At 44.2% G+C, this 16,995-nt stretch overlaps 1 protein-coding gene across 1 annotated transcript; it reads left to right on the top strand.

Moving 5' to 3' along the window:
• The first annotated feature begins 13,642 nt into the window (after positions 1–13,642).
• Positions 13,643–16,987, top strand: mrpl33 (mitochondrial ribosomal protein L33). Its single transcript, XM_061261107.1, has 4 exons — positions 13,643–13,749; positions 14,268–14,286; positions 14,623–14,729; positions 16,338–16,987. The coding sequence occupies exons 1-4, from the start codon at positions 13,728–13,730 to the stop codon at positions 16,385–16,387; spliced, it is 198 nt and encodes a 65-aa protein (XP_061117091.1). The 5' UTR covers positions 13,643–13,727; the 3' UTR covers positions 16,388–16,987.
• Positions 16,988–16,995: the final 8 nt, after the last annotated feature.

Here is a 16,995-nt window from a genome sequence, read left to right as displayed (position 1 = left end):
ACGCTGTTACCAGCCCGTCAAACAGCAGCTGTGTTCTGTTCCTGTTTGTCAATCAGTGACACACACCATAATGATTCGGAGCGATTGAAAGTAATTTCACAATGTTCTGTTTCACTTTTACTTTTTGCGTTGAGATAAGAAGGATTTGAATGATTTTATCAGCCCCGCTTATGTACGCTTATGCAACTTTTTCTGGTCCTTGAACCGTTGCACATTCATCAGATGCCGCAGTACACACTTAACACTGTGTCCACTAGGGGGCGGCCTTTCACCGTCGGATTTATTGAACGTCAGTCTTCACTGGCCTGAGATGAAACTGAAAATAAGATATTGTGCATATGAGGAATGACTCAGATACTATTTTAAAGTCTTAGTCGCATTTCTGTCAACGTGTGTCCACTTTAGTAGGAATGAACGGAGTGAGCATTCATTTGTCGCCTTGTATGATGTGTTTAAGTTGTGTTTTGTTTAATTATTTTTGTCTATTATTATTCAGAGTAAAAGTTTGAACAGCATATGAAGAAGCATAACAAAACACGCATATAATTACTAAGAGTGTACTGTGTTAGTATTAGCTCTTTGCTGAAAATTTGTGCTAACTGATGATTTTCTAAAACAAGCACCACATCTCGTTTCCTGATTTCTGTTTTTATTAAGTCGATGTTTCAGTCCAAGGACCGTTGTCAAGGCACAAACCGCGCAGGGCTCCGTCCGTTTTACGTAGGTGTACAGGCGTGGCTTTCGTCACCTCACACTTATTTACGATGGTGCGTATTAGCAGGTTCTCCGCACACCCGGATCCCTGTAAACGGGCCGGGCCTTGTTAACGGCTTGGCGCTTCCCGTATCATGGTAACGGGGTTATTCTCGGCTGTGTGTGTGCGCCGTAAAACATAATGAGGCCCTTAGCAATGCCTGTGTTTTCTGCTGATAACTTTGTTTTAATTACACCGGACTGAATGGCATGCTTATACCTTCTACTAAAAGCAGTAGGGTTGCATAGCTGTGGTATTACTGCTGTACATTGTACGATATACCTTAATTGATCCAATTTTCTGTTTACACTATGAAAAAAAAAAAAAGTGAATATTTGATGGTAGCAATGAGTGACTTCATGCCCTTTTGATACCGCGCTTTTTGGCGAATTTAGCACCAGGGTTTGGGGCTGTGCATGGTACATTCCGCTGAACCACTGAATAAATAGCGCGTGGGCAAAAGAACGAAAACTAGAAAAATCTGTGCAACGTGGAACGCGGTTTTAAGAAACCGGCAGTCTTTTTTGATTCTGACAAGCTGTCAGTGTAATCAGGTCATGGATCCTGTAATCAGGATCTGTTAGAGTTCACCTGTCTGGAGTCCTATTCACCAGCTGCTTCTCAACACTGCATAAATATGCAGTTATACATAAATATACCCTCTGCTGGCGATTTCCAGTACTGCAAGCCAGTATTAATTGTGATAATTGGAACATATACCTACTGAACGTGACTCGAGGATTTGTTCAATTTAATCAGAATTATTTATGGTGAATCATAAATTCTGTACAATATACTGTAAAACATCAGACTGCCCTGGTATAAAAGCTATTTAGATGAAAAGAGGCTATAAAAGCATACAATTATGTAATTTTTAAAACATTTCTCTAAAATAAAGAAAATGGTATAAACTAGCTCACATGAAGCCAAGGTCTTTGAATTTAGAAAAAAAATAATTGGAACAGAAGTAACATATACATAAAAGTTGGATCATTAAATAATTACCTTTACAGCACAAAGTATGCTTAGTTAATTTATATCAAAAGCTTACGAGTACACAAATACATTTTCATTTGGCCTCATTCATAGACATATTGCACAACTTTCCAAAACATGAAGTCAAAAATAACATTATTTTTCCATTACAGTTGATAATCTAAAAAAAAAAATCACTTTCCCCTTATGTCATCACAACGTGTGGTCTTGTAAAAATAGCTGATAGTGTCATGAGAATGTAACCATGACGCTGCCCACGCTAGCTTATCCACTCTCCGGCCTACTCCGCCGAGAAGCCTGCTGATTTTCCTGAGCCAGGAAGCCTGCATCCGCCCCCCCCTCTCTGTGGGCCTCCTCCTCTCTCACCCACTGACCCACTGGCGGAAGACGTGGGCAGACCACGCTAGCCGGCGTGCTAATTTTAGAAAGGCAGGGTGCTATTTTTTCGCTTAGACACTTGAAACAAGCCAGCTTACGTAGCAACCATTGGAAATTACTTATGCAATCTCCCACCAGCCCAAAAGTGGTTCTGGTTATTATAGGATTTATTGTCTGCAAATATCAATGTACGGCCCTGTGCTAAGCGTTCTACCTAGCCTTTTGTAGCCTTATAAACTTACCAGACACATTGAGACATACAGCTTTGAGTCATTCATTAATTCATCATACAGTACAGAGCATATTTATGAATAAAACGATATGGTATTTTTATATCATATATCATTTCATGTGATGCACTTGTTGCAGAGTTTTGTTTTTTTTAAACTGTAATGATATGTTTGGGAGGTGAATCTTTACCCAGACCACAGACAAGCATGTTTGTTTTTTTATGTGAAGTCCACATAAAATGTGTGTTTGCCACAGTTAAAGTGCCATTCGTTTGTCTGCCCTTTTTTATTCAGTAAATCCCATGACTGTTTGTCACATAACAATCCCATGACTATGGAATTACTTGCATAAACATGACACAGAACTACTCCCCAGTATGGTCTATGCCAAAAACAATGATAAAGCCTTTCTTTTATAGTTCAGCCGAATAATAAGCTGCTGCCAAAATTGACACTGACATAATTTGTTGATGTGACATTTGTGGTCAAGATATGCAGTTATCTGAGGTTCCTGAGGAAACCAGAAACCTCCAGTTATTCAGTTTAGGCGCATCTAGACGTGCTTCTAGACAAAAAATCATATTATGAAAATTTAGACCAGAACCCTGTTCCTGGGGATATACTGTCCTGTAGGTTTTCACTCCAACCCTAACAAAGCACACCTCACTTAATAGCTAGAGATCTCATCGGGTTGCTAATTAGTAGAGTCGGGTTGCAAATTAGGGTTGCAGTGAAAACCCTCAGGACTGTAGGTCTCCAGACTGCACCTCCAGGAGCAGTCCAACTGTCCAACTGGCTGTCGATATGTTCCTCATGTATCTGGTCCGCGGTGGGGAATGTCATGGGAATGGCTCTCTGACCACACAGAGGCCCATTATCTGCACTGTCTGTGTGCTTTTCCCAGCTGTCCGAGGCGAGGGGGTGACCTCATCATGGACACCACGGAGGGACCGATTAAGCAAACAACCTGCAGTCCATTCCGTACATACAACATACAGAACGCCGCGGCTCCGTCTGGTATTCAATGTCCCCAGACACTCTCACATGACCCCCCCCCCCCCCCCACCGCTCACCCACCTCCATTGGCTGCCTGTTATGACTAGCATCAAATTTTAAGCATTGGTGCTCGCATACCAGGCAGTTAAGGGATCAGCCCCTGCATACATCCCAAAGCTAATCTGACTCTACACACCTGCCAGACCTCCCCCTGGTTGCACCTGCCCCTCTCGATCACGACTGCTGTCTGTTCTGGCCCCACGGTGGGGGAATGACCTTCCTGTGGGCATCAGAACAGTCTTTGACCACTTTCAAGCGCATAATGGTGATGATGATGGTGGTGATGGTGATGATGATGATGGTGATAGTGATGATGATGATGGTGATGGTGATGATGGTGGTGATGATGATGATGGTGGTGATGATGATGATGATGATGATGATAGTGATGATGATGATGGTGATGATGATGATGAAGATGATGATGGTGGTGATGATGATGATGAGGATGAAGGTTGTGATGATGATGATGAAGATGATGATGGTGATGATGATGATGGTGATGATGGTGGTGATGATGATGATGATGGTGGTGATGATGATGATAGTGATGATGATGATGATGATGATGATGATGGTGGTGATGATGATGAAGTTTGTGATGATGATGATGGTGATGATGAAGGTTATGATGATGATGATGAAGATGATAGTGATAATGAAATGTGGGAGCACACAGAAGAAGAGGAAGGTCAGGGTGGTTAATTTAATTCCCCTGATGACAGTAACAGTTAAGCCACATATGCCAGCATACTTTAAAGATGAATGATGTTTATGATAATGACATGATTTACAGTCTGAGACTCTGACTGTGAGTGTGTGAGCGAGTGACAGTACCAGGTTTAGGGCTGTTTAGTCGCAGGGAAATTGTGAAACATACGTGGCAGGAGTTTAAAAGAGCGGGATCGTAAAGAAGCCTCTGTTGTTGACAAGAGCAGGAGAGAGAGAGAGAGAGGAGAGAGAGAGAGAGACGGAGGGAGAGAGATAGAGAGAAAGAGCGAGGGATTGTTTTTGTTATTTATTGCGAGTGGGCGGCGGAGCTGTGAAAATGGGGGTTTGAGCAGAGCGTTGCTCGAGCGAAGGCCGCGATGAAACAGGGCCTTGAGCCGTCTCCCAGAATCCTCTGGGGGGGGGGAAGAAAACACGCTTTCAACATCGCTGCCCTTCAGCAACAGGAGAGATAAGACTGATTGATCAACCTTTCTCTGTTTCTGTTTTTTATCTCTGTCTTTGTGGGAGATTGCGTGTCACTGTACCCTGCTGCAGTGGGAACGACCCAGATCAGAAGCTGGAGGAACAACAAGCTGTGCTCTCCGTGTGAAGAGTCATCTTCCGTGGGAACACTCGACCAACAACTCTCCCCTCCTGAAAACAAAAAAAAAAGGTTTTGAAACAGCGGGTAGTTTGTTCACCAGTGCAGCCCTGCTCCATACTCAACATGGTTTGGCCAGCTAAAGCTACAGTATGTTTTGAAACAGCTGGTAGTTGGTCGCTTCAAGCAGGTCTTAGCTGGATTTTACACCAGGCTCTCTGTCCACTTTAAATTAATGGAATAGCAAAATCACAGTTCTTCTCCTTATGAATGCCCAACTCCTGGATCTAAACCATGACTATATGTGTGTGTGTCAAAACTCTAAAACGTCAACAGAAAATGTGTTAACAAAAAATAGCCTACATAGTTAAAGAAGAAGTATTTATGTAGGAGGATTGATAAACAGGATGTGACTGAAGTGCAAGTGGAAAGCAGTCGGCTTTCTTTCCCAACACTAGATGGCAGCAGAGTGTCAGTGTGGAATGTGCAGGGTGTTAAAATCCCCAGACAAAGTGTGTGAATTCTCCAGGGCTCAGGACACTCAGATAAAGATCTGCTGGTTACAAGGACATTTCCTCTCCGGTGACTTTGATCTGGTGTTCTAATTGCAGCATTATTCAACCAGCCCTTGGGAAATATCTGGCTCTCCCGTGTCACTCTCACCTAGTGGATCAAAATGAACTTTATTTTGATTACGTTTTGGTGCTGAAAATCTCCCCCCCCCCCCAATTTCTGGCGTGAATCACATCCTGTTGCACCCCTGCCCTGATATTCACTCAGAACGGATATTAATTTTCTCAGTCATACAGTGTCACAGTGTGAAAAATATGATACCAAGAAGGGCTAATGGGCTGTTGCTATATCAGATTTCAATCGCCACTAAAGAAGCAGCACCTCACATAGTGGGGTGGGAGTGGGGGTAATGGGAACAGAGGAGGGGTGGGTAAGGGGGGGGGTGTTGGGGCTCTGTATAAAGACCCTCCACAGCCCATGAAGCAGCGGATGTACGCATATGACACAGGAGGCCACTCGGTGGGGTTTGACGTCAGAGAGAGCAAGCGCTCACCTCCGGACAGAGGGGCGGAAGAGGCCGATGAAACGCACTCCACAGACTGGAGCCCACTACGATCAATAGAGCTGGGGAGGGGAGGGGGGAGAGGGGGGGGGGAGGCGGCGGCGGTTTGGGACGAGACTTCCTGCGTAACCCCTCTGATGGCATTATTGCCCGGTTGCTAGGCGACGGGCGGCATGGAGACAGAAGGTGTCACTTGTTCCCTCAGAGCCTGATTTAGCCAATAGTAAAATAACCGTCAGCGAGTCAGGAAACAGCTCGGCCGGATAAATATAGCGCCGGAAGAAGGGGGGAATGTTGGAGGGGGGGGGGGGGGTGGGTGTAGGGGAGGGGAGCAGGCGGCCGTGTTCAAATCAGGAGGTTCTCTGCCCATCGCACCGAGCGCCCGCGCGGGGCGTACGTACGTCTGTCTTTATTTAGCCGAACGGGGGCTGGAGCACGCATCTCACCGAAACGACAACAACGCACGGACCCCGTCCCAACGCCACACCATCATTAACCAGGTCCTTTTGGCACCGTCGGGTTTGATTACCCCTCATTTTAACGCCAGATTACCTCCCAGTGTACTGACATCTCCTCCTCCTTCCCGCCTCTCTGAAAATCTCATTCAAATTCAGATTCACAAAGCTGGGAATGCATTCGCACACAGTGCCCCAAAGTGTACAGCAATACACATTTTAATGTGATCACAGGTGAATAAGGCAGTATCATTATGTGCTGTGTGTAATCAGTATTCTTTCTCTGTCCCCTCTCTCACATAAAAACACATATACACACTCTCTACCTCTCTCAAACACATTTTACATTACATTACGTGGCATTTAGCAGACGCTCTTATCCAGAGCGACGTACAACAAAGTGCAAATCAAACACAAGAACAAGTGCAAAAGTGGACCTGAGAGGACAGTACAGTTCTGAGTCCTAGTGTAAACATACAGAAATTCAGAACCCTTGAAGAGTACAATCAACTTTCAAACTAGCATACCACAGTTGGCAGCTAGAATACAACAATACAACAGCCAATAAAAACAACAATACCTATACAAGGAACGATATCTATACAGAAGTGCCATTACGGTCTAAGGCTAATCACGGTGATTGTGAGTTGGGGAGGGAAAGGTGTAGCCTGAAGAGATGGGTCTTCAGTCTGCGCTTGAAGGAGGTCAGAGACTCTGCCGTTCTGACATCCACCGGGAGGTCATTCCACCACCGTGGGACCCGGACAGACAGCAGTCGTGAGCGGGAGGGGGAGGCGCCAGAAGTGGCAGAATGGAGGGGTCTTGTTGGTGTATAGATCTTGATAAGGGATTGAATATATACAGGGGCTGATCCTTTAACTGCCTGGTATGTGAGCACCAAAGTTTTAAATTTGATGCGAGCCATAACAGGCAGCCAGTGGAGGTTGCTGAGCAGGGGGTGACATGTGAATGTCTGGGAACATTGAATACCAGATGGGCTGCAGCATTCTGGATGAGTTGTAGTGGTCTGATGGCAGATGCTGGAAGGCCAGCCAGCAGAGAATTGCAATAGTCCAGGCGGGACAGGACCATTGCTTGAACAAGGCACATACACACAGACATATACACACTCTCACACACACATACTCTCTCTCACACACACACTCTCTCTCCCTCTCTTTCTCACACTCCTCTCTCAAACACACACATACTCTCTCTCTACCTCTTTCTGACACACTCCTCTCTCTCTCTCTCTCTCTCTCTCTCTCACACACACACACACACATACACTCACACACACATTCTCTCTCTCACCTTCTCTCTCTCTCACACAAATACACACTATCTAATACACACTCTCCCTCACACACACACTCACACACAGACATACTCTCTCTGTCTCTCACACACACACACATATACTCGCTCTCTACCTCTCTCACACACATACACACACACATTCTCTCTCTCACCTTCTCTCTCTCACACACATACACACACAGACATACTCTCTCTGTCTCTCTCTCTCACACACACACACAGCACTACAGTGCCAAATCCACGGCTCCACGACGGCCCTCTCTCTCTCTCCCTCCCTCTCTCTCTCTCCCTCCCGCTCTCTCTCTCCCTCCCTCTCTCTCTCTCTCTCTCCCTCCCTCTCTCTCTCGGAGAGCAGAAGGCCTTCTTCTCCCACTCAGTGCGTCATGGAACAGAAAGGGCACGGGAGAACGGGGCACAGATGGAGACGCCGTCATCTGCTTATTTATTTTAATTCACCGGCAGAGACGGAGCCGCGCGCGCGAGCGAGCCAGCGAGAGAGCGAGCCTCAAAAACCAACCGCGTTCGCGTTCTCTCGATCCATACCTTCCGCACCGGAGCATCTCCTGTATCCGTGTGTATCCAGGCGTCGTTTCTGCTAAGAATTATTTTCGTGTATTCGTGTAATCGTGAAGAAAACTTACACAGCTTAGTCATGAATAATAATCATGACACAGCTGAACTCAATAGTCTCTCGGGAGGGGAGAACGAATCTGAGCGCCTCGAAAATTCACACGCGTCACAGAAACTTCAGCACTATCACGGTGGGTGTCACGCGACTGGATCGACGAGGCTGTGCACACCAGCCACGGCTGAGTAAAAGTGTCATCAACTACAGTGATGTACAGCGACAATCATCTCAGCCCCCTCCTCTACAACTGATAAAAAGAAAATGTCAGAATATCTAAACAAATCTATTTAACAAACATCATCCCTCCTTATACTGTCTAGAGTGAGGGACACAGACAGTGTGGGGAAAGGAGGAGACCATTCAGGCAAAAACCGAAGAATAAGTCAGTCTCAAGAAGTATTTTAGTCTTATATTTTGACTTGAAATCTTATTTCTATTAAATTTAGCAAAATAAGATACACAGATTTGCCAATGGGGTAAGAAAAAATCACTTGTAAAGCAAATGGTAACTTAAAAATGAATTAAATAATATTTAGCCTCATAACAAGACTAAAACACTTCTTCAGACCTTTTTGCAGTGGGACCTCCAGGCTAGGTCAGGGGGTCAAACATTGACTATGTTTACATCCAATACTATTCCCAATAAGACAATATTCCCAATAGATCGGTCATGCAAGTAGCATTTTTCTGATTAAATACCCATGAGAAGGCCTTATTCCAAATATGGGATATTCCAGTTAGGACATGTGGCATATGCCAATATTATTTGGGTTATCTACACACTATTAACAGCTTATTCAGAATACTCACAATAACTTTCTGGAATATCGCATGCATGTAAACATAAGCCCTTCTTCCATTATAGTGTTAGATCGCTGCAAAGTTATACAGCGATACAGGCACTAATTTGCAAGGAAATGTAATGGAGAAAGGGCTATAGTCAGTGTCTGATTGATGGGAGAGAGAATATGATCGATGTCAGTGTGGAGTCTCCCGGCCGTATGCCGGCTCATTTCAGACGCGGTGTGCTGTAAACTCGTGTCCCTGATTGCCGGGCTGTGTGCCGAAATACGGGCGGAAAATGTGCAGAAATGATTGCAGCACACAGATATTACATTAGCGTAGCGCTCGACAGGCCCACTTCTGTCGGCTGTTGGATCTTCTCAAAGTGGCGTCTCCATCCAGGTACCGGAGGTCAGGACCGCGAGAGGATTAGGGTGGATGTGTTGCCCGTGTCGTCATCGTATATGCGGCACTCTTTGTGCTGATGGACATCGCCAGTTCTCATACGTATGTAAGCCTCGGTGTTTTGTCCTCAAGGGGGGTGGAGTTAAATTGCCAAATGCGCCTTCCATTAAATCTATTTTAAAAGGCGTTCAAAAATCACAGGGTCTGGGGACTATTGAGCTAAAAATAGCGGGTATTCTTGGCTTAAATGCGCTGACCTGTTGCTTGAAAAGAACAAGGAGTTCATCGTGCCACTTGCTGTTTTGTTGTATCCATGGCGACGTGATGCGTGTGCGTGTGACATCACAGTCCCATGCAGTCAAACCCGCAGGGCTACCCCCGGTTTGGGCCACAGGCAGTACAGTGGGGTCCAAAAGTCTGAGACCACCAATGATTTTTCCTCATTTAATACAAACCTTTTCATTACAAATTATGTTATCAGCACAACAATGTGAGTGAAAAGTTGAATCTTTGAAGAAAATTACATTTCTGAATTTCTTAGTAATTGATATGTCCACCTTTTCCTTTAATGGCAACGTGCACTTGAGCTGGCATGGACTCCACAAATGTGTGCAAAACCTGATGATCCATGTTTTGCTCATTACTTGACAATATTCCAAAGAGGACTACAGCAACACTGGAGGCTGATTCTTGTGCCTGTTTAGTTTCATCCCCAAGATATTGTTTGACACAAAAATAATTCAGTAATTCTGTGGGGCAGAAGTGAACTCAGACACAGGCATCATAGCAATGACTGAGCATGTTTTAAATAATATTTTCAAGGTGAAAATCCTGCGATTTATGCCTTTAAGCAAAACAGAATACATTGGGCCAGTATTTACAGCGTACGGCAATGCGATAAATTATTTTCGGATGAATCTGGAGGGGAGGGAAAGAACAGAACGCTCTGAAAAGCCACTGAGCAGAAAAACGGAAGTGAAACAGCCCGCCATGTGGTCCCGGGACCCGCTGTGGCGCCGGAGGTCCTCATAGAGAACACTCCGCATTAGCACATTTTGCCGTTTTTTATTTTTATTTTTTACTCTTCGGGACCTGTGTGTAACTGAGAGAGAGTGCTGATGGGGCAGAATCACGCTGAGAGTGACAGCCAGCGTGTGCTGCCGCTATGAGTCACCGTGTCACTTCCTGTACCGCTACAATTATGTCGCAGCAGTTGGCTGGTGTGATCAGCGGCGGGATAACCGGAGATCTTCTCTCCTCGTACCTGGGTCATATTTTTAGAACAGATACGTAAAAGGCGAAATTCCCGTCTTCTACATCGCAGAGCGTTCGTTTGCACACGAAACAAGAGAGCGCGCAAATGTATAGCCTATAGTTTGCACCAATACATTTTTTTAGTAATAAATAAAAAAAATAAAACATGCACATGTCTACAGATTTAATACTGATCTGTAGCCTAAAACTTATGCCTCATTTGGACTACGGTTGTACGGTAGCCTACGGTTTAGGCTAATATCTGTAGCATGAGAACTAATGCAATGCTGGAAATCAAATACAGACCTTGAAGTACAAACCCAGTTCCCTCAGCATTATTCTAGACCGTAACATGTGCAGTGCAAATCCTTGGCTATTATGCATGAAAGATACGTGGATATGTTAACATTGTGCTGTTTTTCCCCCCGATGTTTTTATTTTACGAATAAATAGGCCTACCTTAATAAATTAACAAACAACCAATTTTAGTTCTCTTTTTATGTGGCCCAAGAAGTCCAGAGCACACTACCCGTATATAACAGGTTTTGATCTTTACAATTTAAGTATTAAGACATGGGCTGTTGTTTTGCTAAGTCTGTTCTATATTATGGCATGCTAACTGAGTAGTCCTGAGCCTGTGTCTGCATTTTGTTTTCCATGGCTGGTCTGTTTCATGCATGCTATCCGTGGGCGGATGCATGCTAATATAATAGCTGGAATCTTCACCTTCCTCGCCCAAGCTGATCCAGCCCGTTTTCATCACCAGCAGGACCACCGAGGAAGAACAGTGTTCCATGCCTTCTCTGCATTACACGGCTACATTGCTCCTCTGGCTAAATGGCCAGGATTTTTTTTTATTAGGCACGATTTTATGAATCATTTACACCGTCATTTCTGACCATCGCATCAACGTGCGCCACGTAGTGTCTCCTTTCAGAGTTACTGATGCGTTGCAGCCGCGCTCGTAGCCCGCTGTTATTGTTAAGAACCGTTTCTGTCGGCCGTTTTCTCTCCAAATTCCTGCCATTTCTCTCCTCTCAGAGACAGCCAAAAATGACGTGCGTGGAATAGAGGCCTGCACCAGCAACCACAGCAGCCCGAGTCCTTATTTGGCGTGTAAATAGCAAAGGCTCCGAATTGAAGCGAGTGGGTGGTTGTCCTCTGCCGAACGATATTGCATGACGCAGGTTCGTCCGTGCGTTTCCTGACAGCTGGCTCGGTTTTGACAGAGCGGTCTGCCCAACTGCTCATTTCCGCCATAGACAAAGATCGTCTTCCCCTCCCGAGTATCACTTCCCTCGCGCTCTCCCCCTCTCCCTTCCCCATTCTGTCCGGCTCGTCGTCCGCTCTTTCCCTCTCTCCATGCCCCACGCAAACTTTAAGTCCGCTTAATGAAAGTGTGATTGATGCCAGGTGTATTAAGAAATTCACAGCACTTTCCCTTATCGTTCCTGAAAGATTGATGGCTCACATTTGAAATGGGTTTTGCCCTGCCATACTGATCTATAATTTTGACAAACTGGGATTGTAATCACGTTTCAGTAGCATATTAAATCATATTGTAAATGATGAACTGGGACATTGATTATTGGAAATAAGTGTGTAAGATGTTTACCTGTAACCTAAATACCATGGGGTGACATGGCTCAGGCAGTAAGAGCAGTTGTCTGGCAGTCGGAGGGTTGCCGGTTCGATCCCCTGCCTGGGCTGTGTCAAAGTGTCCCTGAGGAAGACACCTAACCCCCAAATGCTCCTGATGAGCTGGTCATGGCCCAATTGCTGAGTGTGTGTATGAATGGGTGAATGGAGAAGCACCAATTGTACAGTGCTTTGGATAAAGGTGCTATATAAATGCCTGCCATTTACATTACATTATTGGCATTTGGCAGACGCTCTTATCCAGAGCGACGTACAACAAAGTGCATACCCATAACCAGGGATAAGTTCGCTGAAAGACCCTAGAGGGAAGTACAATTTCAATTGCTACCTGTACAACAAAGATAAGGACGAGGGCCCCTTTTTTATTTTTTTTTATTTTTTTTGAGAACAAAGAAACAAACAAACAGCAAAAGTGACCAAAGTTAACTATCCAAACACTGCTTACCTAGCCAACTAAGAATACCGATACACAAAGCAAGTCACAGAGACAACAATTAAGGTTCACAGGGAGGTAGGGAGGGATGGGGAGAGGTGCTGCTTGAAGAGGTGTGTCTTCAGCTTGCGCTTGAAGGTGGGGAGAGATTCTACAGTTGTACATCTTCATGATGTCTTCACAAATGCAGTGGCCCAAAATGTCAATGCTGTGCTGAAAATATTTTTTCTTCATTGAACCCTCAAACCCCATGTCACTCCTACCAACAAAATTTTTTTATTTATTTAGTAGTCTGGCAACTTCATAAATATAATTCAGTAGGCTATGGCCACTAACTAACAAAATGCCTCCATATAGATTTAGAAGGCTTATTATTGTATTACTTGAACATTCCTGTGCATCCTATGTAAAATGAGAGCCAACAGTAAAATAAATTGTGTGTTTCTAAGTAGACTATCCCCTGCACCAATTTCAGAAGTTTATGGTAGCGCCTCGGACCTGCAGGGACCCCCTGTGTATTCTGGTTTTTATCCCAACCACAACTGCTGAGATAATAACTCTTAGATAATATTTTTTTTCTTTATGAGGAGCTTTAGAGGGAATTACTTCTGCTGCTGTAGTCTATCCATTTAGAGGTTTGATGCATTATGTGCTCAGAATCACTGAGATCACATTTCTTCCCCATTCTGACATTTGGTCTGAACAACAGCTGAACCTGTTGACCACGTCTGCATGCTTTCATGCATTTAGTTGCTGCCACATGATTGGCTGATTAAATATTTGCAATAACAAACTGGTGTACACGTTTACCTAATAAATTGCTCAGTGAGTGTATACTATATTTTTTATGTAAATTATTCCAAATATCTGATCCTGGTACTAATTTCCCAGTGTAAACGACCCAGGAAAATGTTCCCTTTAACCCGGAAGTTGATTGACTGTCAGCGTCGCATGTTATCGATGTAGTTTGTTAGGAACATCTTTTCAAAATGTTTCTCACTGCGGTAAACTGTGAGTAGCTACAGTTGTTAATGATTGTTTGTAAATCGCTATAACGCACGTGAAAGGCTCATACACATGCCAGGCATCGAATGTTTTTTGTAGAGACGACAATAATTTAGTTGACTGCCCTCAAGCTAGCAAGCTAACATAGCTACCATTCAATGTCACATTAAACGGGACTAGTTTATAGTAATGGCTACCTGGCGATTATTGCATACTTTTGTAAATGGATGTTACCTGGTTGCGAGTTGTTACGCTGGTGCCGAATTAACGCGGTTAACAGCTAGCTAACTTCGTTGATCGCTAGCTTAGCTTAGCTTAGATGTGAAGCATGTAATGTCAGAACACCTGCCGGGTTTTAACACCGTTCACTGAAGAAGTAACTTGCTATGACAAACAAAACGAATTCAGTGAGCGTCTTAAACGTAATAGTGCCCGCCCTGTAAATATACATTTGGTTACATCCTGTAAAATGAAACTCGGTGTCTAAGTATTCTTTCTTTTCCTTTTTTTTTGGCGAAAAACAGTGGCCAAGAGCAAGTCGAAGTAAGTATTACACTCTATGTTAGCTTGTTCAAGCTAAACGGTTCTACTTTGCTGCATGATACTCGTTGTATAGGTTAACAGTCCTGATGTAATATCCAGCTATGACCATCTTGAAATTACCAGCGACCAGCTGTTTCAAGATATCTTGAGCTGTTCGAACCATGTTGAGTATGGATCTGGTCAGCCAGCTACCTGCAGTTTCGAAACCTAGCTTGAGCTTGTATGCACAAATTAAATCGCTGAAATGTTATTTCTACTAGCTTTAGACTAAGATTGCAATGTTGTGAAGTATGTTAGTACGAGCTGTATTGAGGGACATTTGCCCGTTTCTTTCAGGACTGTCTTGGTGCAGATGATGAGCGCCGCTGGTACGGGCTACTGCTTCAACACTAAAAAGAACCGTCTGCTGGATAAAATTGTGATCCGGAAACATGACCCCATAGGTAAGGACAGGACACACACGGGAACACTCTGTACTCGCAGAAGGCCTGACAGCGGTCAATACGTCGTCAATATCACAGGGACTCCTCCAAAATCGAAAACAACCTGAACTTTTGCTACCATCTCATGTGCAGTGCAATACAAAAAAATGTTCATTGTTCATTATTTTTTCTCAGAAAAGGTTCCACTTCAGGACAGGGAAAGCTTTCCAGCAATTTAAAACCCCTCAGAAACTACCCAGTACTGTGCCCGGAGCTGAATTGATTCGGAAAAAATAAATAAAATGCGCTGACTCACTGTTTATCTCAAATTAAAAACCTGCATAGTTCCTCTAGGATCAAAATTGAGTAGCAGTTAACACTGTCACACTTTGCTTTTCTGATGAACAAGTGCCTCAGTAAAAGGTTTCCAAGTAGAGACAACAAATATGCAAATAAACTTGAAATAAGCTTTTGTTTGTGTCATCAATGTCTGTGCCAAGTCTGCCAACTACTTGCGCATTTCATTATTAACAGATTTTATTAACAAGTAGGTAAGAGCTTACGCAATATCCTTGTGTCAGCTGTCTTCAGATCAGTGTGAAAAACATGGCATTTCCAGGGTAAAAACACTCTCCTGCAGGCATAATTTTGTGGGTTGTTGGATATCAGCCTTATAGGTACAATAGGTAAGATTTATGTGTTAGAACATTGTTACAAGACCATCATAAATCCCTTCCTATCATTGAAAAGGGCTCACTGACATGTTGACTCACCCTCTGCCTGTGTTTATAGTCCTTAAATTCGGATTTCAAAATATGCACTTGACGGGCTGGCACTCTGTACCAAAACATTGTATAACTGTACAATAATTCAAGCTCATTGGTTTGAAAATTGGTGCTAATTGCCACAGCCAATGGCATTTCAACTTCTGTGTGTTCACAGTGAAGGGGGAGGGATAAACAGTGTTGTGGTTTGAGTGAGGGCGGCACGGATGGTGCAGTGGGTAGCACTGCCGCCTCACAGCAGGGAGGTCCTGGGTTTGAATCCCGGTCGGCCGGGGCCTCTCTGTGCGGAGTTTGCATGTTCCCCCCATGTTCATGTGGGTTTCCTCCCATTGTCCAAAGACATGCAGGTTAGGCTGATTGGAGAGTCTAAATTGCCCGTGGGTATGAGTGTGTTTGTGAATGGTGTGTGCGCCCTGTGATGGACTGGCAACCTGTCCAGGGTGTATTCCTGCCTTTCGGCCAATGTATGCTGGGATGGGCTCCAGCCCCCCTGCGACCCTGTTCAGGATAAGCAGATTGAAATAATGGATGGATGGATGGATGGTTTGAGCGTGTTTGTTGCTGCAATTCCTCCCTTGACCGTTAGAAGTCCAAAATTACCCCTTTAAAAAATTGTACCTTTAAGCATTTTTTATTTGAAAATGTTCATATAGGTTCCATGTAGTAAATCACTGTGGATCAAAAGGTCATAGAAGTGGGTGAAAGGTTAAAGGTCCCTGTAATCCATGTGAGTTGTTAACTGTCCTCTGCTTCATGTTGCACAGTGACACCACAGCGCCGCAGATTTATGTCTGAGACTTCTGAAGCCCGTGGCCTGATCAGTGTTTTCTCGCCGTCTTTGCAGTGAATAAGCATGTCCTTTTCCACGAGAAGAGGAAGATACGGTCCATTTAAAACGGACGGTGAAGTGGCTGGAGATCGTGCTGTGTGAGGGAGAACGGCTCAGTTCGGATGACGCCTGGGTGCATCTCCCGGGGACAGATGGACCAGGACACAGACTGGCAGAGACTTACAGGGATGAGTCCACGGCACAAACGTCCAGCGATACTCACAAATATAAACTCTCCGCAATCGGGTGCTCAGTGAAAGTACCACCATGCACTGCTGAAGTCCTGCTTCCATTCCCTCAACAGGCCTTTCAACATTCTGTGTATTACTCTTCAATGAATTTGTGCTTAATTCTGACTAACAGTTAAAAACTAGAATATTTTTCTTGTCTTCACAAAGACAGTTTAGTGAGTTAAGACATGCCAAACTCCTTCAGAGTTGAGGACAAATGTTTGAATACAGGCCTTAGGGTATTTTTACGCTTTGTAAACATTTGAGTACAACACACTGGTCTCCTATGAATAGTTCACGTCTGGCCATACTGTAAGTCCTGGTTCAGATGCAGAGATCTGGGGTAAAAATAATGTATAGTAGTACTTCCTGCATTGTTTAATACTCTTGTACTTAAGTTTCACTTCTCACAATAAAGCAGTGATACCTCACGAAGACCGAGC

Source organism: Conger conger, chromosome 1 (assembly GCF_963514075.1).
Source record: "Conger conger chromosome 1, fConCon1.1, whole genome shotgun sequence".
NCBI classification, from domain to species: Eukaryota; Metazoa; Chordata; class Actinopteri; order Anguilliformes; family Congridae; genus Conger; species Conger conger.
Note: the sequence above shows the minus strand (reverse complement) of the source record. Positions and strands in the feature narration are given on the sequence as shown.